The 27,863-nt window shown below is 54.5% G+C and overlaps 1 protein-coding gene across 15 annotated transcripts; it reads left to right on the top strand.

Moving 5' to 3' along the window:
• On the top strand, positions 1-27,863 carry CD276 (CD276 molecule). 15 transcript variants are annotated; one of them, XM_047737469.1, is made up of 13 exons: positions 1-195; positions 9,941-10,000; positions 12,994-13,190; positions 13,486-13,624; positions 15,966-16,304; positions 16,518-16,832; positions 17,423-17,761; positions 17,975-18,271; positions 21,364-21,498; positions 22,514-22,555; positions 23,989-24,024; positions 26,381-26,419; positions 26,452-27,863. In XM_047737469.1, the coding sequence occupies exons 4-12, from the start codon at positions 13,540-13,542 to the stop codon at positions 26,401-26,403; spliced, it is 1,611 nt and encodes a 536-aa protein (XP_047593425.1). In that variant the 5' UTR covers positions 1-195; positions 9,941-10,000; positions 12,994-13,190; positions 13,486-13,539; the 3' UTR covers positions 26,404-26,419; positions 26,452-27,863. The 15 variants fall into 15 exon arrangements, with proteins under 15 accessions (XP_047593425.1, XP_047593427.1, XP_047593433.1 ...); XM_047737471.1 differs by adding an exon at positions 1,955-2,018 and having other exon boundaries at positions 2-195; positions 26,381-27,863; XM_047737472.1 differs by lacking the exon at positions 1-195 and adding exons at positions 210-458; positions 1,955-2,018 and having other exon boundaries at positions 26,381-27,863.

Here is a 27,863-nt window from a genome sequence, read left to right as displayed (position 1 = left end):
CGCCGCGGGGCCAATCCCGCCTCTGGGGCGCACCCGGGCTGCCTTTCCGGGCCCGCGGCTTCCTCCAGCCCGCCCCGCCCCTCCCCTCGGCCTCTCCGGGCCGCCCCCGACCCCCACTCGAGCCCGGCCTCGCGGCGGCGGCGGCTAGACAACGCTCCGCCGCGTCCCCGCGTCCCAAGAGCCGGCCGCGGCGCGGTGAGTGCTTGCGTGGCGCGGGCCCGCGAGGGTGGGGGCGGCCTTTGTCTGCGGCGGAGCGGTGCCGGGCAGCCGGACCGCGTGCTGTGCCCTCCCTCGCAGGGCGCCCGCGCCCGGCCCACTCCCCGGGTCCGCGGCGTAGCCGGGCTCTGGGCCCCGAGGCAGCGGGGGCCGCCACAATCCAACCCCACCCTAAGCTTGTCGCCGAGGGGGCTGGGGGACAGTGGGACCTGCCCTCGCCTGGGAGGTCCTGGAGGAGGCTGGTGGGTGCTTATGCTTCCCCGGGCCCTGGGCGTGCAGGGGCGTGGGGGCAGATCTGTCACTGTGTTGATGATTCTGGAAAGCTCAACGAAGCCAGCCGGGGTTAGCGGGGAAGCAGGGTCTTCCGGGCCCTCCAGAGGGCCCTGCAGAGGAAAACACCCTGAGTCCCAGCTCCGAGGAGGGAGAGGTGCGGGGGAGGGTTGGGAAAGGGGGCCCACTCTTCTTGGCCCTGAAGGGAGGATTTACGCCGGCAGCAGTGGGCGGGAGGGGGACAGATTCTGAAAAGAACAGGTAGGGACAGCTGACCTGGGGGAAGGGGTGAATAGGTGTTGGGGGTGGGGGGCGAACACGCGGGAGCAGGATGGAGCGATTTGGGCTCTGAAATTCTCCAAGAGATGGTGGCGGAGGTAGGACAGAGAGGAGGTAGGAAACTTGGTGTCCCGAAGGAAGGTGGGGACCCAGGATGGGGGACACACTAGAGGGGAGGGAGTTGAACCTCAGTGTCCCAAGGCCCTCAGAATGCTGTTTAACCAAGGAGTTGGCAGGTTTGGTGGCCTAAGGCAGCAAACTGCCAGAAAAGGGGATTTATTTCTAAGCCAGACCTGCCCTAATGAGAAATGCGTGACAGATGACTCAGAAATGGATGGATCTATCACTGGGGGAAAACCTTAGGCAAATGGTAGTGCAGAAATGATTGGGGGAAGAGGGGAAGGGTTCGCTTGATCTAATTGAGAAAAACAATTTGCCTTCAAACTGGATGTGGATAGTTGTAAATGAGTCCATTTCATCATTCAGTTAAGGCCCAGGTCCTTTTCTTACATGCATGTCTTTAGCTGTTGGCTTCTGTATTAGAAAGTAATGAAGCTATTCTGTCTTTAAGAGAGGTCTGCATTTAGTCCAGCCTCCTCTCATTCCCTCTGGCCTCTCAGAAATGCCTAGGAAATCTGATGCTGTGCAGCCTTCCTTGCAGTTTGAGGGCCTGTACATAGGTGGGACGCTTTTGGAAGCTGGGGGAAATTGAAGTCTAAACTTGAAATTGAAGCTGAAACTTGTCTGATGGGTTGGGCCCATCTGAGTGGTGGGGCGGGGTGGAGGGCTCTGGGGCTGCAGGGTGTGAGCCATGGCTCATAGTTCCAGCTCATTTGGGAATGGGAATATTTGGGGTGAGTACATTCCCTGATATCTAGAGTTCCTGAGCCTTAGCACTAACACTTATTTAAACTTTCGAGCATGGAAATCTTTCTCTCCCGTATTACGTACATCACAGTCTGACATCAGGACACTCCTGACGACAGTGAAATTTTTCTTCATGATTTTGGGTCAGTGGTGTGAATGTCAGATTTTGCACCAATGGACTGTAGGGTGAGAGGGCTCTTGTGGGAGTGAGCTTTGCACTAAGTGGCTTCAGCCACACTTTTACTGATCACTTGACTGTTGTTTGGAGGTTTTTTTCCTCTCTTCAATGACATCACTGGTGGTTTCTCCTGCTTGCCTTCAGTGAGCTTTCCCATTTACTCCAGACTCGTGGGCTGCAAGAAATCAGACCATCCAGCTTGTAAGAGGTGAGAAGCGTGTGTTAATCCAAGGCTGAGATGGGAAGGGGTGCTAGGATTTGTGGACCTGTCGTTCCTTCCTGTCCCTGGCCCTCTGCAGCTCTGACCAGTCACCTGATGGAAGCAGACCAGCTGCATGTCTGAGATGCTCACATGCCTGACAGGGGGGCTGGGTGCTTGAACATTTGTGGAAAGGACATTTATAGAAGCATCGTCTCTTCTGAGGAGGTGGTGTCCTTCCTCTTGTGAGGATGACTTCTGAGCCTTCCTGGGAGAACTCCTCAGTCCTTAATCTGTAGCCCTGTCTTGTCTGGAGCCATAAATCTTGATTCTTTGGAGCAGGATTTGGCCTTGACCATGAGCTAAGCAGTACCGTTTGGGGTCAGATTGGCAGGATGGCTGTAGAGCTGTGAGTTGGGATTCCACCGCACCTAAGGACACTGCTGGAAAGTGTTGTAGAACACGTCTCTGGCCTGCTGCTGGCTGGTTCTTGGTTGGACATGTGGGGTTTGAGTGTGAAGAAAAATGGTCCAAATACAAACAGCCTCTAAGATTATGACCACATCGGGCCTGAGGCTATGGACTTGAGTCATGGGGTCAGAGGAGGAGGAAGGGCAGGTGGAATGATGTCACTGCCCAAGAGCTTATCCTCTGAGTGGGTGGCCACTTCTCATTGCTGTCCTCTTTCCAGACCCCAGGGCAGGAGTGCCGGGTAGCGGCATTGGGGGGGTGGGGGGGATGGGCAGTAGCTGCAGGAGAAGAAGGCATAGCCTGGGCCTGTGGGAAGTAGGAGGGTGGGAACTGATTGATGTGATCCGTGAGAAATTTCCTTTGGTCTCAGATGCATTAAACGTCTGGGCCAAGGCCCCATGTGTTTTTCTGCAACCCCGGCTGCCACAGCCCAGTTTTGTCACCCCTGCAGTATGAGGTTCCAGCTAGGAACATGGAGGTTCCAGGTTTGGAGGTGGGGTTGTGCTGGATGCTTCACAGGCATCACCTCGTTTAATCATGTCAGTTCTCCAAAGTTGAGCGTCATTAGCTCCATGGTAGAGATGGGGAAGCCAGAGCCCAGAAAGGGGAAGTCACGTGCCCAAAGACACACAGATGGCACATGCTGGACCTGGGTTGCTGTCTGTCCCCAGAACAGGGAGAGATCTCATTTGGAGAGCTGGGGAGAGGGCAGGCCTGACCTAGGGATCCCAGTCCGAGCATCGGTGGGAGCGCTTGCTTTTCCAGAGGCCTGGTCTTCTGTACCCTTGTGCCTCCGGAGGCCCTCCTCAACCCTCCAGGTCTGAGCTGTGCTTCCAGCCAGCTGCCCCCACTCTGTCATTCTCTTTGTGGTCCAGAGAATGGATGCCTCCTCTACACCCCTAATTCCTTTGGGCATTTGGCCTTCCTGAGGCATTTGGAGAGTATCAGAGGGAAACCTGCTAGGAGTGGGGAATGAGAAGCATTTTTTATTGGGAGCCCTGAAGTAGGAAAAGATGGTACCTCTGAAAAGCAGGTCTCCCAGGTCACCCTAAAGTCAACATGGGCTCCCAGGAACGGGGGAGATACTGGAATGTGCACTGGGGTGGGGGGAACCTAGATGTATATAGCCCGACAGAAGACCTCTTGGCTGGGGGGTGGGGATGCCCAGGAGGCCTTGTCTGCATGACTATGGCAATAATAACAGCAGGAACAATTTGTTACCGCTGTTTGTGGGTGCTAGGTGCTTTCCTAAGTCCTTTCTTTTTTTTTTTTTTTTTTTTAAAGATTTTATTTATTTATTTGAGAGAGACAGTGAGAGAGAGCATGAGCGAGGAGAAGGTCAGAGAGAGAAGCAGACTCCCCGTGGAGCTGGGAGCCCGATGCGGGACTCGATCCCGGGACTCCAGGATCATGACCTGAGCCGAAGGCAGTCGTCCAACCAACTGAGCCACCCAGGCGTCCCCCTAAGTCCTTTCTGTATATGGTCTTATTCTTATATCAGCCCTTGTAGGGTAGGGGTTGTTACTCCTGCTTTAGAGATGAGGAATCAAGTCTCGAAGAGGTTAAATCATTTCTATTTGGTCATGTGTCTAGAAAAACTTTTGAGGCAGAATTTGAACCCAGGGCTGCCTGCTCCAGAGCCCAAGCTGTACCCTGGGGCTGGCAAGGTGGCTTAATGATTCCATTTAACAACACAAAAGGCCGAAAAAGCAAGGTCCACAGGGGGCTATTCCCAACTGTCCTGTAATGTCCTAGGAGGGTAATTTGAAGTCCTTATTTTATAAATGAGCAAACTGAGGGTCAGAGAGGATGTTTGTCCAAAGTAGCAGAGTCTAGATTTGAAACTGTATCTCCTACACCAAAGTCATCTCCTTAAACAGCAGGGCTCACTTTTCCCACGAAGCCTCTTGTGATGACAACAGCCCAGCATGTGTTTATGGTTAGAGCACAGGATGGTGGTGGGACCTTAGAGAGTTGAGGAGACAAAGACCCAGAGAGGCAATGGGAGCCAAGGGAGCCTCGAAAGTGAGTGATGGAGCCTGGTCTGAAATCTATAAAAATCTCCCAAGTTGCTGTTTTCCTTTTTGTATTAACAAAAGAATTAGACACTCATGGTCAAAGTCACAGAAATATATCAACTAAGAAGTAGGAGTAGATGCTTGCCCTTGTTCCCCCGTTCCAGGGTTGGGTTCACTGTCACACTTCCAGACCCCTTTCCCATATATAAACATCCATTTCTCTCTAAACACATGGTCACTTTCATTCATTCACACCGCACTGAGCACTTGCCATGTGCAGGGTCTTCGCTGGAATCAAGGGTACAATAGTCAATAGAGCAGACACTGTTCCTTGTTAGGGAGGGTCCAGTATGACACGAGGAAAAGGAAACTGCAGTGAGTAACAGGGACTCCCCTGGGGTGGCCGATCTCTTCCTGACTTTTCTGCCAAGGTGGCTCTCGGGATAAAGTGGTGTTACGCATGTCATCCGGGAAGAAGGAACTGTGTTTGCAAAAACCCAAGAGAAGAGGATCCCCTGTTGTAGGACCCAGAAGAGGCGACTGTGGGGGAAGGGCAAATGGGAGGAGGTGAGGCTGGGGAGGTGAGCAAGGCCAGAGCAGGTAGGGCTCTGTGGGCCCTGGAGGAGCTGATGACATCTTGGAAGTGATGGCCTGATGCAGTTTATGTTTTTATAGCAGTTATTCTGGTTGCTGTGTGGAGTCAAGACTGGGGTATAGAACCGGGTGAGGAGACAGAGGGAAAGTCGAGAGACCAGTGAAGAAGCTTTTGTGGTCAGCCAGGCAAGAGACGACAAGGACTTGGCAAAGCAGAGAGAGCAGCACAGGCAGAGACAAACAGAGGGTGAAGCCGTTATCAGGCATCGGCAAACTTTTTCTGCAAAGGGCCAGAAAGTAAATATTTCAGGCTTCGCGCAGATTACAAGTGCTCGGTTCCCCTGTCGTCTGCAGAAGCAGCCGCAGACAATACGTAAATGAAATGTGGCTACATTCCAACCAAACTTTATTTACGGACACAGAGATTTGACTTTCGTGCGATTCCTGTGTCTCATGAAATACTCTTTTGATTTCCAACCGTTTAGAAAAGTAAACCCTTTCTTAACAGGTGTGCTGACCCAAAGCAGGCAACAGGCTGGTTTTGGGGCTCGGGCTGTCTGTAGTTTGCCGACCCTGGAGATGTAGTTTGGGGTCAGGAATGGTTGTTCTTGGTGATGGACTGTAGAGGCAAGAGAAACTCGGGTTTCTGGCTTGAGCGGAGGGTGGAGAGTAGTGCCTTTCCCGAGCGGGAAGAGCTGAGGAGGAACAGGTTGGAGGGGAGATCCAGAGTTTGAAGAGGGACATGTGAAGAGGGAGATGCTTGTGAGTCACCGGCGAAGAGATGTTTAGGGGACAGTTGGAGCTCAGATGAGAGGTGTGGGCTTGGGGAAGAAAATCTAGGAGTTGCTAGCATATAGATGATATTTAAAGCCATGGGAGTGGGTGAAATCATCTAGGGAAAAATAGTAGAGAGACTTGAGGAGAAGGTCTAGGAGCCAACCCTGAGGGGTTCAGTGGTGGAGGAGGAAGCTGGGCGCTGAAATACAGATGATACTGAGATGGAGAGAGAGGTAGGGGACCAGACCTGCAGACATGGGGCCATCTGTTAATACAGGAATGAGGTCATACAGTTGACAGTATGCTTGCTTGACTGACGTGACACATGTCATGGACTTATTTCCGTATCAGTATACATTCTTTTAAAAAGCTGTGTGCTGCTCCATTACACAGAGGCACCGTCATTAACGTACCAGTTCCCAACTGGTTCCCATTTTTGCTGCTAGCAAAAATGAGAGTGACAAGCAAATTTGAGAGTGGAGCTGGTGTGTCCCTAAACCAGTTCCTACGAACTACAGCCCATGGGCCAAACCTTCTACCGCTTGTTTTTTGTATAGCCCACAGCTAAGAATGGTTTTTACATTTGTCATGGTTGAAAAAAAAAAAAATCATGTGATTCATGAAAATTACATGCAATTCAAATCCGAGTGTCCATAAATAAAGTCGTGTTGGAACACGGCTCTGCTCATTCATTTATGCATTGTCTATGACTGCTTCCCTGCTACAATGGCAGGGTTGAGTAGCTGTGACAGATATCAGATGGCCTGGAAAGTCTAAAATATTTACTATCCGGACCTTTACAGGAAGAGTCTTTTCCACTCATGCCAACAGAACAGCCCTGGGAAGCCCGGCTGGGTGTGGTTTGGCTCATGGGCCCATTCTGGAGCCAGTCACTGAGGGTTCTCCAGTGAGTCAGGTCCAGTCACCTGCTGAGGCCCAAGGCTAGGGGTCAGTCACACCAGCATCACAGGGACTGGGTTCCCTGCAGAACCAGGGAGCCCTGTTATAGAAGGAATCGGTGTAGAAGAGAGGCACTCTAGAACAAAGGACGTGGAAGAAAGTTGCTAATAGCTCAAGACTGACTGCTGAAGACAGAGAGGGTCCGCTTAGCATCTGTTGTGCTTCCTTCTCAAAGAAAGAAGTTGCAGAGGCTGTTGAGAAGGAACTGAAGTTCAGGCCAGGTAGGGAGGTAATAATCTGGTGGATTCCATGGCTTTGTCTTCTGGCCCCTGTGATTGTCCTGGTGCAGAGTGAACTTGGAGATAAGATGTCTGGGAGCTGTTTGGGGTATTTCAGGAAAACCGGGGTAGATGGTGGGGGTGGGGGCTGTAGCCCTCCACGGTTTCCCACTGTATACAGAATCCATCCTTAGGCAACCCCTGACCACCTCCCGGCCCCATCTCCCGACAGCCACTCCCCAGAGTCCCTCTCTTCTTAGAGGATGCTGTGGGGGCTCACTCCTCCAAGGGAACTGCTTGACCCTCCATGCCCATAATACTTCATCATGTTTGGTGTGTGAGTGGATAGATGAATGCTGGAAGACTTGAGATGGGCAAATAACCGGTTTTACAGGGAAAACGGCAAATTTTGGGAGCGACAGATTGGGGATTGTGTCCTTAACCCCTGACAAAATCCTGGAACCAGTTATTAATGGAGCACTTGAAGAAGAGTCTATTTTCTTCAGAGGAGCCTTTTTTTTTTCCTGGTTCTTCCCCATTTGACCGGCCCTCCGCCAGAAGTGAGGATAAGACCTATGATGCGCAGTTGGGTGGCAGCACGAAGAGGGAGATTCCTAATCCCAAAGCCCTGAACAGTGGGTGGGCATTGATCCAGGGGCAGAACCTAGTGCTGTGGGGTCTCCTTATTCCTGTCCTCTTCCTGAGAACCTCGATGACACAAGAAACAAAGCAGGGAAAAGAGGGCAACCTTTTTGGGTGACATTCATTTTTCTTTCTTTTCCTTCCATCAAAAAATTATCAAGCACCTTCCAGGGGCCAGGAACTGTCACAACAGTATTGCAAAAGATCATGGCATGGTCACACAACACTGTGACTGTACTTTCCCCCACTGAATTGTACACTGAAAATGGTTGAAAGGATCAACCTCACACTCCATGGATTTTGCCACAATTTAAAAGAAAAGGTCGTGGCAGTTGGGGTGATGGAACAGGTTTAACTGGATGAAATGTAATAAATAGTGGTACAAATGAAGTATCCCAGAAAGTCCCACCCCCTCCCCAGCTCCATCAGAAGGGGACAGCAGAGACGAGGATCTGTGGCAATGAGAGTAAATAGTTCCCAGTCACTGACCACAGATTTGATCGTCTGTGATTTGGGTTATTTTGATGAACAATGTGGCACGGCTGCCCAGGGTGGCCTCGTCAAGGGAGAAGATCTAAAACGTGCAGGGAGGGGGTGGACTTGTAATATAAGGTTGAAGGAGGACTGGTGGGCGGTACGCGAGACAGGTTTGGTTTCAGGATAAAGCAGAGCTTTCTGCCAGTGACGCTGCCCCAAAGCCAGTGGATTTCTTCAGGAGGCCATGGGTACCCAGCACTGGTGGGGTCAAACGGGTTGTGAGGGTGGTCCGAAAGAGGCGCCCAGTTCTGATATGTGACCATTAACCTCTGCAGATTCTCCAGAATTTGTTGGAGGATCTCTCCTCTTTCCATAATCTTCCTCAATGATTCCAGCTTGGGCTCCCACTACTCCCAATGCATGGGTAGCTCCCCGTCCTGTTCTGATCTCTGGCTCCATGTGTCCAGCAGTCCATGTGGCATTTGGCGTGGACGCTCTGTGTAGCTCAAGCCCAGTAGGAATTGTTCTTCCTTCTACACGTGCTTCATTTCCAGGTGTCCCCATCGTATGACGTGTGCCCCCACGTGCCCAATTGTTCAAGCCTTCAAGACCTCCTTTACTGTCTCAGCCCCTCCCTCCCTTACAGACAAAACAATCCCCAAGCCAGGTCGCGCCTACCCTTGAAATATCTCCTGAGCCGGGCCCAGGGATCACCATGTGACTCAGAGGAGATAGTGTCCAGGTCGTATTTTGAAACACCTGTTTTAGATGTTGTTTCCTTTCACCGCTCTGAGCAGTGGGAATTTTCATGGGGTGGGAAGAGCAGGAGAGAGGAGGAGGGAAGGGAGGGGAGGGATGGCTCCCTAAATTAGTCACTTCAGATGCTGTCAGAAAGACCCAGAATAACAGTGACGCTGGAGTAGATGCTTATTCTCACCCATGTGACGGTGTGGGTCCGTCCTGGGCTGATCCTGCAGCCTCTCCGAGGGCCTCGTGTCTTGCCATTCTGAAGTCCCCAGCGTGTTGCCTTTGGCAGCATGGTCTCAGATGGTCACCATGGCTGTGTTCCAGCTGGTGGGAAAAGGGAGGAGACAAGACAGGGTATGCTGCTCTCTTTAAGGGTCTGACCCAGACGTTGTACACATCAGTTCCTCTCACATTCTATTAGCCGAAGATGGTCACAGGACACACCTCTTCCCTGCAAGGCAGGCTGGGATCTGTAGTCTTCAGCTGAGCGGCCATGTGCCTGACTAAAAACTCTATAGAAGAGGAGAATAGATAGGAAGGGGGAATGAGTGGTTTCTGCCTCAGTCATTTTGTACATTTCAGTGTGACCTGCCTGGCAGCTAATTGGCTCGACCTCAAGGATATAGTACATGAAGATTTAACGTACTAATGTAGTTCTGCTAGGATCCAGCCAAGCATTTCTTTTATACACGGGAACACAGAGTTTAGAGAGGGGAAGTTACCTGTTACAAATTGCACAGCAGTGACAGAGCTGGGACTAGAATCCTGAACTTTGGGCTCATTTTCTACTATTTCAAAGGGATCTGGTTGAGAGGCACCCGGCAGTGCCAGGAGAACAGGTGTCTTGGGGCCAGGGAGAAGCCACTATGCCCAGCCTGTTTACCTGGGGAGCTGCTCACCATTTTTTCTGGACTCACCTTTAGGGTTATATTATGTCTCAGGTAGCAGTAAGTAGCCCTCACTGTATCTTAATAATGTCCTGAACTGAAGTGCAGTGATTCACATGCACTTCTCTCTTCGATTGCAGGCTCCTTGAGGACAGACACACAGCTTCGTCATCTCTCAGGCCCCAGGGCCTGCCTACCAGGTACTCAGTGAACAGTTAAATGCACTTCTTAGTACACGAACGAATGTATATTCAAGTAGTCTTTTGATCGCAGATAATAGACACTTAGCCCAAACTAGGAGGAGGAAAAAAAGATCGGCTCAAGTATCTGGGCTGTCTCAGAGTGTACTCGCTTCAGGGATAGCTTGATCCAGGTGCTTATCTGCTGTTTGCAACAGCTCTGCCTCTGTGCTACACTGGTTAGCGGAGATCAACACTGGCATGTGCTTTGCTCCTTCTTGCCCTCTTGGTGGGAAGCATTGTACAAATGGACCATGCAGGGATTGGGAGGAGGCAGGGGGTTAAGAGATATGGGGTGGTCATGGTGGGAGCAAGGAATTCCTCTTGAGCCGAGAGTTCTATACAAAGAGCCCAGTCTCAGCCTTTGTTTCTTGGTTTGGGCTTAATTGGGGTGCATCCTGGGTCCTGTCTTGGGGGCTTCTCTATGGCTGCACGTCTGCGGGGGTTGAATGAACTTGCTGCACCTTCAGGCCAAGGGTGGCCTGGGCTCCTCAGTCCTGCTTCCCAGGGAAAGCCAAGGCGCTGTGTGTTCTTTCCTGGCAGGACTCCTTGGAGTTCCCACATTTGGCTGAGATGGGGATGAAGGAAGAGGAAGAGGGAGGGCTGGCTGGTGACTCACTGGGAGGGGTGGTACATACTGACTCCAGGGCAGGTCCCGCCAGGGGATTAAAATTCCCCTTCATAGAGGAGGTGGGCAGGGTGGTGACAATGCAGCCTGAGATCAGTGTGTCTCCAGGGGGGCAGCCTGTCTGTCCCAAAGAGCAGTGATGGGCTTTCTGTTCCTAGGTCATGCTCCCATTCCCTGAGCAGCACCTTGTCTCCAAGAGGTATTTCTCCATCCCTCTCTCAGTCCCTGGGGATCCAGCTGTTGGGGTAGGAACCTCTTGGAATGCTCAGGTCGTCTTGGCTCTAGGCTGTCAGGTTTTTCCCTAGAGTGAGCCATGACAGTGGGAACTTTGCTGGGTTCAGAGTCTAGGAAGGTAACCAAAGTGGGGAAGCCTAACGCCCACCCCTGGAAATCCTCTCATTCTCCCTCTGGAGTGAGGGACAGCTTGGCCCTTGGGGAGCCCTGCTAGGTCTGGTCAGGAGGGAGGTGCTCCCTGACCTCCCCCACATTCATGGAGGTGGCAGGCATTCCCCAAAGACCCTGGTGAGTAGAAGCTTGACATACGGAGATCTCATAAGAGAAGTCTTGAGTGCCAGGCAGAGGAAAGTGGCTTTACTTCTGTAGTGAATGGGGAGCCATGAAAGGTTCTTGAGCACAGGTAAGGTTGTGAGCAGATTCCTATCTTAGGTCCTGAGAGGGGACGTTGTTGAGAATGGGGTTTGTAGGGGCAGAGTTCAGATAGCAGGACCAGTGAGGAAGGTCACAAGAGGGTCAGGGTGGGAGTGACAAGCAGGAGCAGCAGGGACAGGGTGAAGGAGGGAGGTGGCTTGGGAAGAACAGAAAGGCCTTGGTTTTCTTCTGGGGCTGAAAGAGAGAAAAGGAGTCTTAGAACCTGGAAGCTTCTTAATCCTTAGGTCCTGGTGCCTCCTTGGGGGTGGGGATGGGGGTAGAGATGGGGGTGCAGCGCAGAGGCTGCAGCCTGCTAGCTTTTCCTGTGGCCAGTGGTTGCCCTTGTAGGCAGGATGTGGTGCCCGCCAAGGGTGCCTTTATGAATGGAGCAGCAAGTCTGCTGATTCAGCAGGCGGCAAGGCTTTGAGGCCGCTGGGTTTGGACCGGAAGTGTCTGGGAAGGAAGTGGCTGTTCAGGGCTTCCCCACGGTGGACAGCTGCGGGGGGGGGGTGGTGTGTGTGTACAGGATGCACCCGGTTTGGCTGAGGGACTCCCTCAGCCCAGCTGCTGGGGTGGGGCAGGGTGGGGTGGGGTGGGGTGGGGCGGGGCCCGGAGGGTACTTGCTTGGGACTGGAAGGCTTGAGGCCTGGTGCCCAAGACCAAAATGATGGTGCCGGCTGGCTGTGGATGAGGTCTGCTCCTGGGAGGGCAGAAATCCGCGGCAGGAGGTTGGAACCCGAAGCCTTGGCAGCTTGCTAACTGGCAGATTATATCCCATTACCAAAGGCACCTTGCTTACAGGGGCTTTATTTTTTTCTCTTGCAAAATGGGACCTAGTAGATCTGGCTGTCTCCCTGGGTGGTTGTGAAAACGTGAACTCGACTGTGTTCTTTTTTTTTTTTTTAAGATTTTATTTATTTACTTATTTATTTGACAGAAATCACAAGTAGGCAGAGAGGAAGGCAGAGAGAGAGGAGGAAGCAGGCTCCCTGCTGAGCGGAGAGCCTGATGTGGGGTTCGATCCCAGGATCCTGGGATCATGACCTGAGCCAAAGGCAGAGGCTTTAACCCACTGAGCATCCAAGCACCCTCGACCTTGTTCTTGTTGAACAGTGCTGGATAGCCTAAGTCCACACTGCTTACGTGGCTTCCCTGGCACATGGGAACAGTCAGACAGCAGCTGTGGTATGGGGTGAAGGTGGGTTCAGTCCCCCAGGTCAGACACTCTCGGGGGGCAGCCAGGATCGGGAGCAAGGCTGAGCCCAGGGAGGTCTCGCCTGCGGCCACAGACATACCTCTCACTCAGCCCTCACTCCAGCCTCTGGGGTTTGCCCCAGACCTGGCTTCTGAGTGTCCAGTTAGCAAGTGTGCTCTTTCTCGGGCCCCATCCTCTGATACCAGCTGCCTCCTAGTACTCTCTCCGGGAGGTTTCTGCACAAACACTGCTAACTTCACACATGTGACACTGACCACCTCCATGTTCTGTCTCAGTGACTGCTCCTCCCACTCATGGGGCTCAAAACCACAGCTGCCCTGACTGCCCCCTTCCTCTCTCCCCACACCCTCCAGTGCTGTTGTTCTCACCCAGACCTGCTTTATCTCTTCTCATGTATCCTACAGATGCTAACAGTCATCTTTATGGAGCATAGCTCCGACCATATCCTTTCTCCTGTTCCAGAACTGTCAGAGGCTCCCAGTTACCTTCAGGATAAACTTCAGACCTTTCAGCTTGTCTCTCCGTCTGGCTCCCGCCTCAGCCTTTACTCTCCCCACCAGCTGTCGTCTGGGCTCAAACTGAGCCAAACTGATCTGTGCACATTCTTGCCCTGGGCCGGCCAGCCTTGCCTCTACTTGCCACCTTGCTTCATCTTCCTTGTATTTTGTACCAACATCTTAGTTCTGAAGGGGTGGGTCTCAGCTGCCCCCTGCCCCGTGTGCCCTGGTCTAGCCTCCAGTGACTCAGTTCCCTCCTGCCAGCATGTCTCAAAAAAAAAAAAAAAAAAAAAAAAAAAAAAAAGCCCTTGGTGGGAAGCCTTGTAGAGTGTGGAAGGGAGGACCTGCCACTGGACAGTTGCAGACTTCCCTGAGCTGGTTAGGGGGTGGGGATGAAGTGAGGGCCAGCCTGGGGAAGACCCTTGGAGACAAAGGCCTCACTTCCTCTTCCTCACAGGCAGGGGCAGCCTTCCACCACGGAGAGCCCAGCTGTCAGCTGCCTCTTGGGAAGATGCTGTGTCGCTGGGCCAGCGCGGGTGTGGGCGTGCGTGTGCCCTTGGCCACGGCCCTGGCAGCGCTGTGGGTCTGTGTCACAGGTGAGGGGAGCGGTGTGGGGGCTGGAGGGAGGAAGGGGGGGCGCCCATTCCCAGCAGGGCTCCTGCCAAGCCCTTTTGTCTAGCAGGGATGGGGAGGATTTTGGCTAACGTCCTCCCACTGTCCCCTGTTGCCTGTCCACTCATTTCCACTGGGATTCCACAGGCAACTTACTCTGCATTTCTTAACCCATTTCCTCTACTGTAAATTGGTCTGTGAGCACTTACTGTGATAATGTGTATCTTGAACACAGTGTGCGTGCTCCCTCCTGAGGGCCTTTGCATGTACTTCCCTCTGCCTGGAACTTTCTGTGCCCACACATAGGCATGACTTGATCCTTTATTTCATTCAGGACTTTGCTCTGATGTCACCTCCTCAGCAAAGTTTTTTTGGCTACCTTGTATAACAGCACACCACCTCTCCCTACCCTCGACCTTACTTTGTCATGCTGCTTCCCGGCCTTTACCTCTGCCTGACATGTTGTGCATTCATCTGCTTCTTGTCTGCTCTGCTCAAAGAGCAGGGTCTGTCCTCAGGGCCGGGACTGGTTCCAGCCACATAGTAGCTGCTCAGTAACCATGTTGGATAAATGATGTAACTCTTCCCACACAGCTCTTGGCACAGAGTCAGCATTCAATAATGGCATTATTTTTAATAACAACGTCCTCATCCTATTTTAAATCCTTACCAGCCCCTGGCAGAGGGCGGGACTGCCTTCTGCCCTAGGGGAAGACAAAGCTGAGTGTCTGGTGCCACCTGCTGGTCATAAGGAGGAGCAACTCTGGTTGTGGCTGCTCTGATTTCTCTGAAGGGCTTTGGGCGATTCCTTAGGTTACATTCCTAAATGCCCCCTATAAGGGGCACCAGTTGGAGAGTGGCCTGGGACATGTGGTTGCAGCGAGAGATCCAGGACCAGCATAAGACCTTTAGAGACCTCTACGCACGGGAAAGATCATGATAGCCTTTCCCTGTAATTCACAATAAAAATACTATTTTTCTAAATGCAAGAAGCCTTTAATAGTGCTATATCCAGTCAGCGTTGTATCAAGACTGTTTGGTTTTTACGTTTTTTGAGTGTTTCTGCTTGGCTAGTGCCCAGAGCACCCACTTACCCAAGAATGGCAGTGCCAGAGTAGGGAGCATGTCTCCCCAAAGGAAAGACTCAGGGAACCCGCCCCCTCTCACTAACTTCCCAGGGCTCTAAAAGAAGAGCTGGAAGGGAGGCAGAGGTGGCTGGGTGAGGAGGCTTGCCAATCCACAGGATCAAGGGCAGAGGACAAACAGGGGAATCTGGCTCTAGGGATGAGTTGACAGTAGACTTCCAGGATTCCTGCTCCTGTGTTCCCCTCACCTTCCATTCATCAGCAGGCCCTTGCCAACAAACTTGACTCTGTCCTAAGTGCTCCAACACCACTGCCACCCTCTGGAGCTAAGCCAACTTTGTCACTTCTTACAAACCAAACTGAAATAGTTCTTAAACCATTCTCCGCAGAGGAGCCAGAGTGAGCTGTAAGCACTGTTAGGCAGATTATGCCTGATTACCACCCCCTCAACCTGCAGTGACTTCCCATTGCATGTAGCAAACTACATTCTTTACTGGTCTTGCAAAGCCCTCCCATCCAGACTCTCGGGCCACAGTGGACAGCTACCTGATAGTCTCACTAAGGGAGCTGAATCTTGCCTCAGGGCCTTCCCACCTGCTATTCCCTCTGCCTGGAATATTCTTACACTGGCTTTTTTGTATGTCAGGCTCTTTCTCATTCCCTTAAATTTCAACTTAATATCCTCTTAGTCAGAATGTGCTTCACTGCCCCGTTGAAAGGTGTGGGGCTTCCTTCCTTTGGATATAAAAGCAAATCATGTTTATTTAGGAAAAGAAAAAAGAGAAAGCCCTTGTAATCCTTTCTCATTCAGATTTGATATATACCTTTTTAGACTCCCCTTTCTAATTAATAAAGACAACATACTTACGTGAAAATGCCACTGTCAAATATTTGAAAAGCGACCACCTCTAATCCTTTGGTTTATTTATGTCTCTCATACCCCTAATCCCATGCTAATGAGAATGTGTGTCTTAGTTTGTCCCTATCCTTTAAAAGGTAAGCTCTGTAGGGTGTGACCTTGGTCGTCTTCTCTGTTGCATTCCTAACTCTTATGCTCGACAATAGTAGGTCCTTGCTGTAGCCTTGTTGACTGAATGAGGACCACAGGTAATAAACTTTGCTTTGCGTCTCAGGCCTTAAAGGATGGGTGGACTGGCTTGGACTTAACCCAGAGCCGGGGGAGGACCAGGGAGGCTCCCAGGCCCCATCCCTCCTCACTACCGTACCCCACCGCCCCCAGGTGCTTTGGAGGTCCAGGTCCCCGAGGAACCCGTGGTGGCCCTGGTGGGCGCCGATGCCACCCTGCGCTGCTCCTTCTCACCTGAACCCGGCTTCAGCCTGGCGCAGCTCAACCTCATCTGGCAGCTGACGGACACCAAACAGCTGGTACACAGCTTCGCCGAGGGCCGCGACCAGGGCAGCGCCTACGCCAACCGCACCGCGCTCTTCCCAGACCTGCTGGCCCAGGGCAACGCGTCGCTGAGGCTGCAGCGCGTGCGCGTGGCGGATGAGGGCAGCTTCACCTGCTTTGTGAGCATTCGGGACTTCGGCAGCGCAGCAGTCAGCCTGCAGGTGGCGGGTGAGCGCCGGCAGGGGGCGCCCTCGCGGGCTGCGTCACTCACCTCCCGCGGCCCCCCACCCACCGCGTCACCACTGACCCCGCAACTCAAGCCCCACTGCTGACCCCTAGCCCTGCAGGTGTCCTTTCCTCCACTGCGACGCCCCCCTGCCCCCGCCCCGTCCTTGCCTTACTGACCTCGACCTCTGTGCTCTACCGCCTGCCCCACTCCAGCTCCTTACTCGAAGCCCAGCATGACCCTGGAGCCCAGCAAGGACCTGCGGCCCGGGGACACGGTGGCCATCACGTGCTCCAGCTACCGGGGCTATCCAGAGGCCGAGGTGCTGTGGCAGGACGGGCAGGGCGCACCCTTGACGGGCAACGTGACCACGTCGCAGATGGCCAACGAGCAGGGCTTGTTCGACGTGCGCAGCGTCCTGAGGGTGGTGCTGGGCGCGAACGGCACGTACAGCTGCCTGGTGCGCAACCCCGTGCTGCGGCAGGACGCGCACGGCTCGGTCACCATCATACCCCACAGAAGCCCCATAGGTTTGTTTTGTGCTTGCATGTCCCCATGAGACGCTTGTCCTATCAGCAGGAGCTGCAGGATTTGAATCTAGCTCCCCACCTTCCGTTTCCCAGATGGGTGAAATTCCCAGCAATGGCGACGGGAAAGGCAAACAGGGCGAGGAGGCTAGGAGCCTGACCTTGCTGGTAGGGGCCGAGGACAGCCATCACGGACCTTCCTCGCTCTCCAGGGCTACTGACTCCAGGGCTCCGGAAACCTCTGGAAAGAGAGTTAGGATAGGAGGAGGATCCATCATGGAGGAGGGGGGTTTTGCTAGGGCTGGATGCTGTCCCCAGCCTCTCCCTCCCAACCCCAGCCTCCCCCCCAACCCCGCCAGGAACAGGCATTGTCAGGCCAAGGTCAACGGTCAACCTCCCGTGATTCTTGTCCTAAGATTAGGGGGACTCCACATCTGGGAATCCGGAGACCCTGTCTGCTTTTGGGTCTGGAGAGAAAGTGGGACGATGGGACAGGAACTGGCGGTTAATGAAGGAGGAAATCTGAGAGGCTGTGGGCTGGTAGCCCGGAGCGTCCCAGCCCCCTTCACCGTCTTATCTAACCTCACCCCCAGGTGCCGTGGAGGTCCAGGTCCCCGAGGAACCCGTGGTGGCCCTGGTGGGCGCCGATGCCACCCTGCGCTGCTCCTTCTCACCTGAACCCGGCTTCAGCCTGGCGCAGCTCAACCTCATCTGGCAGCTGACGGACACCAAACAGCTGGTACACAGCTTCGCCGAGGGCCGCGACCAGGGCAGCGCCTACGCCAACCGCACCGCGCTCTTCCCAGACCTGCTGGCCCAGGGCAACGCGTCGCTGAGGCTGCAGCGCGTGCGCGTGGCGGATGAGGGCAGCTTCACCTGCTTTGTGAGCATTCGGGACTTCGGCAGCGCAGCAGTCAGCCTGCAGGTGGCGGGTGAGCGCCGGCAGGGGGCGCCCTCGCGGGCTGCGTCACTCACCTCCCGCGGCCCCCCACCCACCGCGTCACCACTGACCCCGCAACTCAAGCCCCACTGCTGACCCCTAGCCCTGCAGGTGTCCTTTCCTCCACTGCGACGCCCCCCTGCCCCCGCCCCGTCCTTGCCTTACTGACCTCGACCTCTGTGCTCTACCGCCTGCCCCACTCCAGCTCCTTACTCGAAGCCCAGCATGACCCTGGAGCCCAGCAAGGACCTGCGGCCCGGGGACACGGTGACCATCACGTGCTCCAGCTACCGGGGCTATCCGGAGGCCGAGGTGCTGTGGCAGGACGGGCAGGGCGCACCCTTGACGGGCAACGTGACCACGTCGCAGATGGCCAACGAGCAGGGCTTGTTCGACGTGCGCAGCGTCCTGAGGGTGGTGCTGGGCGCGAACGGCACGTACAGCTGCCTGGTGCGCAACCCCGTGCTGCGGCAGGACGCGCACGGCTCGGTCACCATCACAGGTAGGCAGGGGCCAGGTGAGCAGCAGGGGAGACGGAGGGAGCTGCTGCCTTTTATCTAGACCCTGAGTTAGAATTTAGGTGGGTCGGAGTGGTCAGAAGCCTCCACCGAGAAGTCCTTGAGGGACTTGGTTTAAGGAGCTGGTGAAAGTCATGTATAATATTGGCCCGCCTACGAGCGCCTTAGAAGGTCCTTGTGCTCCGCACACAGAAACCGGAGTGGCTGCGGGAATTTGGAGGTGTGGGTGGGAGTCCTAGAGCAGACGCGGCATGATGAGGGAGGGCTTTCCTACTGAAACTGCTCCGGGGGACGGGAATGTGTTGCTGGGGCCATGGCACCGTCTGATCTGAGGCCGTGAGAGACAGCTAGGGATTTCCAGGTGGTCCGGACTGGACCCCACTGTGTCCGCACTTCTAGAGGGGAGCTCTCAACCCAGGCAATCTCTGCTGCCCCCGTGTGGCCAAACACCAGATTGAGATGTCGCCTATTTGGCCATTCCCTCGATCTGCTTGGGGTCTGATTTGGGGTCCCAGCTCAAACACCTTCCCTTCCTGCATTGCTCACCTCAGTGATGCTCCTTGTGCCTGGGGTCGTGAAGAGGGCTCAGGCCCACACTCAGGCCAAGGGAGGCAGTCTCCATCCGTGTTGGGACATGAGGTTGGCTCCTCAGTCCCTCAGGCAACTCGGCTTTCCCACCGGCCTCCCCACAGCCTCTGGAATCAGGACAGCAGGTTCTGTCTGTCTGGTTGTCCTGTCTTCCCTTCCTGTGACTTCCACCCCCTGGTGGGTTTCCTGAGAGAATAAGAAATACCAGGTAGAGTGACATTGACAGAGAAAGGGAAGATTTCTGCGAAAGGAGGCAGGGGCCAGAGTGGGCTGGAGCAGTCGGGAGAAGTCTCCAGGGACAGGTGGGAGTTGAGAAAGCCTTGAAGGGCAGGTGGACTTTGTGATCATTTGCCCCTGGAGTTGATCTGGGTATTTGCCACGCTGGGCAGAAAGGGCTTATGGGTGTCAATGGAATGGTAAGGAGAACGCTTACCTCATCTAAGAGAAAAACACTTTTATTTTAAACTTCAGTAGCTAACATTTAAAGTGCCTTCAGAGATGAGGAAACCAAATCCCAGAGAGAAGAGAGAACTTTCCCAAGTCTGCAGACTAGAACAGTGGCTCTATTTCGGGGGCCAGGCACCTCTTTGAAAATTGGATAAACAGTAAATGCAATAGTTTGCATGTTTAGAAGGTGCACGGGGGTGTGTGGCCCTTGGCTCCAGCACCCAGTGGTGAGCCAATGACCCAGGACCAGAATCCAACCTTTAGCCTCCCAGCCTAATTTTCTCTCCTCCCCACCACCCAGGCTCCTGTTTTCATAATAGCAGGTCTGGCCTACTTTGGAGCCCTTGGCCTGTATTTCGCTTCAGGCAGCTTTATGCCTGGTAAAACATTCTAGGATTCAGAATGTCAGTCCTCCAGCCTGGGCTCTCCCACACCTGCTGGAGAGGTTTGTGACATCACGCGTGCTGTGCGTGGAGGGGGCTTTATGGAGCATGCCCTGGGAGTGGAGCCTCAACACCCTGGCCCAAGCCCTGCTCTTTACTCCAGGGCCAGTTTGGCCGGTGTTCCAGGTGCTAACACCAGTCAGGGGGTGAACACAGAAAGAGATCCTCCCTCCTCCCGAGTATTTTGGTGGCTCAGCTCCCTCCTTTGCTGCAAGGGCCGTGCCCAGGATCCCCAGGTGTTTCTTTCCTGGGCTTCATGGACGGGCCTTCCTGGCCCCTCGTCTCAGCTGCTGTCCTCTCCCGCTCCCCTGGGTGATGGGTCCCTTTGTTTGCAACATCCTGAGCAGCAGCTCTGCCAACCATACTGGCTGGAGGGAACATCTGCTGCAAATGCCCGTGTCCCTGGCAGGGCCTCTGCTGCTGAAGGTTCTCCTGGCAGTGCTGTCGGCCCTGACCGTGCCTTCTGCAGACCCAGCTGGCTGCTGCTGCTGGCCTGGGCACTCGTGTGTGCAGACAGCAGAGGAGAGCAGTGCTGTCTTTTGTTAGCTCTGAGGTCCCCAAGCTTTCTGCCCAGGACTCGGCGTGGGCCCAGGGACTGGGCTGCTGGCTGGCAAGCTCAGAACAGTGGCTGGCCCAGACCCAGGTGCGGGTGCCTCGAGCCCCTCCCTCTGCCATTGAGAGAGCTAACAGAAGGGCCCTTAGCGTTTCACGGAAACATTCCCCTGGCAAGTCTCCCCCTGTGGGGTAAACCCAGAACCCTCACCACTGCGCCCTCAGTTCCCACCCCCATCTACATGCAGGGCTCCCCAAGCATTTTCTGTAAAGGGCTGGATAGTAAATATTTTAGGCTTTGTGGGCCACATACGATCTCTGTTGCTGCTGCTGCTTTTCCTTCCCCTTCTGCTCCTCCTGTTTCTTTTTTGGTAACCCTTTACAAATATGAAAACTATTATTAGCCAACAAGCTGTACAAAAACAGACCACAGGACAGACCTGGCTTGCAGACCATAATTTGCTGACTCCCAGTCTCTGAGATGGGGGATATCACCAGGCAGGGCTGGAAGAGTCAGGGAGGGCCTTCTGAAGGGTGAACCTTAAAGTAGGTGAGTGCTTGGGGACGATTTTTAAAGTAGGGGAACCTGACAGCACTGGCATGGGGGCTGGAAGGCACCAGCTGTCCCTGCAGAGTGGTTAGTTCACCAGCTTGGCTGGAGCAGAGGTTCCTAAGGTGGACGCAGAAGGAAAGACTGGGGGAGGGGAAGGAGCAGCCACATAATAGAGGTCCTTCAGAGGATGGAAGCATTATTCAAATGTCAGTGGGGAACCGTAGAAGGTTCTAGAGCATCATCAACTGCAGACTTTTCACCCCTGCCAAGTTGAGGCATGTCCACACCAGCCACAGCTGGGTCAGGGCTTGGATGTGTCTTGGTGGGGGGAGGGGAGGGGCATGGGAACATCAGTGAGCTCTCTTCCTAACGCTGGAGCCTAGTGAGGGTGGGAGCCACCTAATCACACCTCTTGGCCAGGGGTGTGCAGTCCTCAGGGCCACAGGGGCCAGGCATGACCATCTCTTCCTATTCTCCCCACTTTCCCTCCCAGGGCAGCCCATGACCTTCCCCCCTGAGGCCCTGTGGGTGACCGTGGGGCTCTCTGTCTGTCTCGTTGCACTGCTGGTGGCCCTGGCCTTCGTGTGCTGGAGAAAGATCAAGCAGAGCTGTGAGGAGGAGAATGCAGGTGAGGGAGAGAGGGTGTGCGCACACACACATGGCTTTGCGTGTGGTGGTGTGTCTGTGCATCAGCATGTGGGTCGCTTTCTGGTGACCGAATGAGCGTGAGTGTGCAAATGGGGCCTCATTGTGTGTGTGTGGCCCCGAGGCTGGATGTGTCTTGTACATGTAAACATGCCTATCGGGGTGGGAATATGGCAGGCTGAGTGCGGGTAACAGCAGGACCGGAGGTGAGAGGTGGATGTGTGGGCCTGCGGTGTGATGGTAAGGGTGGAAGTCACACGAGCGTGTCTGTGCGTGGATGCGTGGGTGTAGCGCGTAGACATTTAGTGGCACACGTGTGAATGCCGTATGGTGTGTGTAGCCCTGTGTGAGGGTGTGTCTGCCTCGCAGTGGGCAGAGTTGAAAGTGGCTGCCATTAGCTGGGCTGGGATCAGAGTTGACTTTGGTGATTGGCAGGTGGTGAGTTGACATTGGTAGACAGGTGGTTTGAGCTTGGTCGGAAAGCGTGTCAGCTCTGGGGAGTGGTGGGTGGTGAACACACATTGGTGAGTCGGGAGTGTGGTAGGTGGGTACACAAAGGCTTCCCTGGTGAACATGGAAGTAGATGGTCGAAGGTGGGAGCTGGCTGGGTGTCAGGAAGGAGTGGTACGTATGTGGAGGAGAAGGGACAGACAGGTGGGTGGTGGCTCGTGCAGTGGGTGGCGGGGGTGCTGGTAGAAGGACAGGAGCACAGGTAGGTCGGTGCTGCTGGTGTTGGAGGCTGGTGTAGGGAGGCTTGGTAAGTGGATGGTTGGGGGAGCAATGGGTGTGGCTGGGAGGAGGGGTGAGGAGATGGTACTTGGATGGGGGAGTGGTGGGTTCTGCTCTGTGCTGGTCTCAGGCTCCTACCCTGTGTCCAACATCTGGACCACAAGCCAGGCCAACTCCGCCCACTTTCCTGCCTCCCATACTCCCAGGTGGAGATGTGCAGGGATGACTGGGGGCTGAGAAAGTCTCCTTATGGAGTCCTTGTCTTCCAGGTGCTGAGGACCAGGATGGCGATGGAGAAGGATCCAAGACTGGTAAGCCTGAGCTTCGATGGGCCTTATTGGCTGAGGGAAGGACGCAGGGATGGGGAGAGAACTCTAGGATCCTGAGGAACCACGTTTGCTTGGGGTTTGAATGCAGTGTGTTCTGTGGTCTGTGGCCTCCTGCCCTGGTGAGTCTGGTCTTTACTCAGTGTGAGGCCTGGACGTGGGTCTCCTCTGGCTCTCTCCCTGGTGTTGCTTTGTCTCTCCTGCCCACCTGACCTTTCTAACTAGGCCAGCTCCACTCTGAATGACCCTGCACTGTGGGGTCTGGTGGCTTTCTAGGGGAAGGAGGGCTCAGGGGACAGGGTGGCCTGGGTTTAAGTTCCAGCTGCTGCTTGTGGGCAGAGCGGCCTGGAGCAAGTCGCTTTGCTTCTCTGGACCTCAGTTTCTTCATCTTTGAGTCTTGGTTTCCTCCTAATAACTGCCTATTTCATAGACTGTGTGGGCTTATTTAAATGAGATCATGTATATAAAGGGCCTCGCACCAGGCCTGGTTCCTGGTCCATGCTTGATAGCTTGGAGCCTTGTTAGTAGGCACACAATTTAATACAGTCCCATTCTGGTTAGAGGTTATGTGACTTTGGTCACAGTGCTTTGCTGCTCTGGGGTTCAGTGTCCCTCTGTAAAATGTTCTCTTGAACCTGCCTCGATGACACCAGAGACTCTTTTGAGTGACTGGACACAAGGGTGGTTTGCACAGGGCATGGTGCTTTGGAGACACCAACTTAGAGCCCAGCTTGGGGTAAGTGCCGTGGTGCTGGTGTTTCGTGGCTACTGGAGGCTTCACTACCCTCCCTCCTGGGGCTCCTGGGCCAGCTTCCCGAGGAGCTATTTGGGAAGTGTCAGTTGACATCGGTCCCCTCCCCACCCCCGTGAAGGTAGAGCGGGAGACTGACACCTGGGGACTGCTGTAAATGATGCCAATTAACTCTGCCTTTGGTGTGGCGACAGCCCTGGGATCAGGCCTCATTTTCCTTGCTCAGAGGCAGATGTAGTTGCCAGAGGGAGGGGGTAGGGAGTGGAGCATGGCCTAGAGATTTGCTCAGTCTCGGTTCCTCATGACCCCTCATGACCTCATGACCTGGGAACGGCTGCAGCCTTCTGTAGCTTCTTACGTCACCCTTATTTGCAGAACAGACTCCGTGTACTTCCACATCTCACTGGAGGGCAGGGTAGCTGTTCCCATTGTACGGATGTGGAAAACTGAGGCCTAGAGAAAGGAGTGGCAGGATACAGAGTGGAGCTGGGCCTTGGGACAGCAGCGTAGGGCCCCTTCCCTGGGGCTGGGAGGTTGCCCTCATCCTCTCAACTTCTCCAAGTCTGTGTAGCCTCACTTCTTTCTCAGCTCCCATCCCTCTGCCTGACTCCTGACCCCGCCATTGGCCACGGTCCCCCCTCACTGTGTGCTCCTTCCTTTTTTGCAGCCCTGCGGCCTCTGAAACACTCTGAAAGCAAAGAAGGTAAAGACATGTGGTGCCTGAGATTGTGTCTGTGGGTTGGCCCATCTGTGTGCAGGAGGTGGGGGAAGATCGTTGGTGGCGGGGGTCACCATCGCAGGCTCACTGGTGACCTGAGGCTCCCTCCCCAGGAGAGCAGCTGGGACTCTCCCCTGGCGGGATGGCAGAGGGCGGAGTAACCACGGTCCCAGCTGCTCTAAGCGGGTGCAGATGTGACAGAGGCTTCACAAGGACGGGGATTTTTTTTTCTCTCTCCTGGAACAGTCTAAGCATAGGTGACCTTAAGGCCACTGACGTCCTGGCACTAGTTCCATTTATTGGTTTCTGCCCTCTTCCACTCAGAACTTCCATCCCTGGGTCCAGGCTGGCTGCTCCAGCTCCCATGCCCTCTCCGGAAGCAAGGGGGAGGGAGGAGAAGGAGGGACTATTTTTTTCTAGGGCTTGACTAGAAATAGCTCCTGTTACTCCAGTTTCGGTCCATTGGTCTGGATCTAGTCACATGACCCGAGCTCCGGGGAGGCCAGGGACTGTGGCTTTCGGCTGGGGAGCCACGTTCCTGACATGTAGTAGGCAGTTTGTGAATGTTAACAACCATCATTATTCGTATTCTGTAACATCGGTCGTTACAGTAGGAAGTGGTTGCTTGGAGGTAAGTGTGAGATTCTTCCTTACTGAAAGTAACCAACAGTGACATCTATGTATGAGTGTTTGTGTGGAAATGTGTGTGTGTGTGTGTGTGTGTGTGTGTGTGTGTGTGTGTGTTTTGAACAAAACATTCCTTGCAGCAGACTTGCCCCTCGATGTGAGTGGCTTCCACCTAGAAAATCAAACTTGGTTGCTAAAGGTTATGGAAACGTTTTCAGGTGGCCTGGGTGTCCCTTTCAGGAAAGAAAACTTTCACTAAATTCCTGGATGCTCATCCCTGCATTTAGAGGAGAAGGGAAGGACGCAGCCCCTGTCTTCAGGAAACTTCCAGAGGCCGGGGCAGGGCGGGGGCGGGGTGCAATGGGGCCCACAGAAACCTGCACAAAATTCGTGATAAGGGAGAATCGTAGACTCAAACTTTCACAACAGTCAGTAAAGGGGGCTTTGGGAAGGCAGTATTGTGCAGAAGAAAGAGGCCCCGGGGTCAGGAGGGGAGACCTTGGATCTAGTCTCTGCCTCTGACCTTCCGGGAGGTTTCTTCGTGAGTGGAATGCACAGCACACTTAAAAGATGGTGGTGAGGGGCGCCTGGGTGGCTCAGTGGGTTAAGCTGCTGCCTTCGGCTCAGGTCATGATCCCAGGTCCTGGGTTCGAGCCCCGCGTCGGGCTTTCTGCTCAGCAGGGAGCCTGCTTCCTCTCTCTCTGCCTGCCTCTCTGCCTACTTGTGATTTCTCTCTGTCAAATAAATAAATAAAATCTTTAAAAAAAAAAAAAAAGATGGTGGTGAGGTCTAGGCAGGGTGACAAATCCAGAAGGGCTCGGTAAAGCAAGTCCTTTTAAATGCTGTAGAGTGTTCCATGACAGTAAGAGGTCGATGTTGGGGTTTGGAGGGATGGAGATAAGTTATCTGCCTCCTTGTTGTTCTGAACCGAATGAGGCATAGAAGGATTGAGCAGATGGAGATGAAAATATCAGCTTGGTTCTAGAAGAGAGCTGCAGGAGAATGGCCTGGGTGCGGGGTGCAGTAGGCTTCCCCATCTTGCTCCCAGCGGGTCAGGCTGACCCCCCAGTCTCTGGTCACACTGTGTGCACAGAGGCAGCACCCGGAGGCCGGGGCGCGGGGGTGGTGGTGGTGGTGGTGGTACTACTTCTCCTGAAACAGACAGAGCCCAAAGAATGGGAGCGGGAGCGGCAGGATCACACAAACTCCGCGCCCCTGCCAGGTCAGGGAGTGGCGCGGGGCCAGTCCACTGGTGCCCCCGTGTGGAGACAAGACCCAGAGGCACTCAGCAGCGTGGAAAGGGCACCTGGACAGGATTTCTTGCTAGTGCAGGGGAGGGAGCCAAGCCAGGGAAGACGGAGGGGGAGAGTGGAGGGGACAAGTGTGCCAGTGAAAGTGGTTGGAAAAGGTGTGTGGAGGGGGGCAGCCGTGGGGCTGGAGAGAGAGAGGCTGGCGGGGACTAGGCAGCCTCCCTTGGGGGCCCCATGGTCTGTATGATGCCCAGCTCCTGTGTTGTGTCTGTCTGGGCCTCCAGGGCCGGGATGAGCACCGGAGGGTGGGGGGCGGCTGCTAGTCAGACTGCGGCGGCCCCTCCCACACGCCCTCCCCAACCGGAAGTGTGTGAGCATGCGCCTGGGGTTCTGGAGCGCGCCCAAGAGTAGAACTCTTGCCTTTAATGCTTTTTCCCTCGTTTTCTTTCCATCACGAAATGCAGATGATGGACAAGAAATAGCCTGACCACGCGGGCCAGGGAGCTGCTGCTGTGGCGTGGGGTCTTCGTGTGAGCCCTGCCCTCAACAGACAGCTCCCACTCCAGCAGGTCTGCTCATTCTCCGAAGGACAGAGAGACCTCCCCGCAGCCTTCTTTCTCCGATGGATGTGATTCCCAAGTCATCCTGCTGCCTTACTTCTCCGGTGACACGATGCATAAACCATCCTGCTGTCTAGTTTCTTACGGACACCACCCCACCGCCTTATTTCTCCACGGATATGCTGCACGGACCATCTGGCTGCCTCTTTTTCTCCAAAGGACTCAATATTCAGACTGATCCTCTGCCTTATTTCTCCAATGACAGGATACACAGTCACCCCTGGCCTTCTTTCTCCAGTGGCCCTGATACACTAGTTTTCATTTCTCAGCCTTTTCTTCCACCCTCCCCCACCTCGGGCTCCCTGTAAGCCCATCTCAGACAGGGACACTGCAGCTTCAGCATCTCCTCGAGTCCACAGGCATCTCCCCTCCCACCTCCCCTTCCTCTGGCCCCAGCGTGAGCCTTTTCCCTCCCTCACTAAGTGAAGACAGGGCCCTTCCCCCAGGCCCGCAGAGGCACACAGGTGCATGTGCTGGAACACGTGCCAGGACAAGTAGGGACCTCCCTTGGCCCAGTCTCTCCCGTGGTGCCCTGGGCTGTGCCCTGGGAACTGCCTCCCCACGGAAAGCACGTGCTGGTCACACTGGGTGTCCGGGTGTCTATGTGGGCCCCCTGGGGGCCAGCCCCTAGCCCCCTGCTTTGCCCTCCTGTCCTTTTGTTCACCCATTCTAGTCATGTTCATTAAGCATCCATAGGGTGTCAGCACTGCCTTAGGCACCTGGGACGCGGTGTGAGAAGATAGGCCCCTCCTTTAAGGAGCTCGTCCTTCAACTAGGGACCTATGAGGAGACAGATACCTGCCCGCTACAGTCTGTGGCTCTCGAGCAGGCTCCTGCCCTGCTCCCTACAGTACCCTTCTTCTGTGCCCACAGCCTGCTGGATACCTCATGCCCACTGCATCCTCACTTCCTCCCCAGAGCAGGGGGTAGGGACAGCAACCTGGAGACGGGGCAGAGCCTCTTGCTACAGTCGGAGAATCTAATGGTTTCCGAAGTCTTTCCAGGTGGGAGCAGGTGGGTAGGCGGCCACGGTACCCTGTGAGAGCAGAAGTGTAGGGGAGGCCTGGGGACGGGGCAGGGCCAGGAGGCCACAAGGACGCAGCCCCTCACCCCCCCCCACCATGGTGCTATTCTGGAGCCGGGAGGATACCTCCTGGCTTGTCTCTCACCGGCCCCCAGCCTCCAGAATGCTTCTGATGTCCTCCCGCTGACATTTCTTCCTTCCCCCGGGAATGGAAGAGGTGGCATGTCTAATTTAAATGTGGGACTCTGAGGAATTTTGTTAACTGGGGGTGTATTTTGGGAAAAATAAATGGCTTTGTAGAAA

The sequence above is a fragment of the Lutra lutra genome, chromosome 7 (genome assembly GCF_902655055.1).
Source record: "Lutra lutra chromosome 7, mLutLut1.2, whole genome shotgun sequence".
In the NCBI taxonomy this organism is placed as follows: domain Eukaryota; kingdom Metazoa; phylum Chordata; class Mammalia; order Carnivora; family Mustelidae; genus Lutra; species Lutra lutra.
This window is presented reverse-complemented; position numbering and strand designations above follow the sequence as displayed.

Excerpts from the sequence above, each read along its gene's own strand:
- CD276 (XM_047737469.1), top strand. The coding sequence starts at position 13,540 with ATGCTGTGTCGCTGGGCCAGCGCGGGTGTGGGCGTGCGTGTGCCCTTG. Across the intron at positions 17,762-17,974 it reads AGTCAGCCTGCAGGTGGCGG|CTCCTTACTCGAAGCCCAGC; the intron begins GTGAGCGCCGGC and ends GCCCCACTCCAG. Across the intron at positions 24,025-26,380 it reads ACACTCTGAAAGCAAAGAAG|ATGATGGACAAGAAATAGCC; the intron begins GTAAAGACATGT and ends CACGAAATGCAG.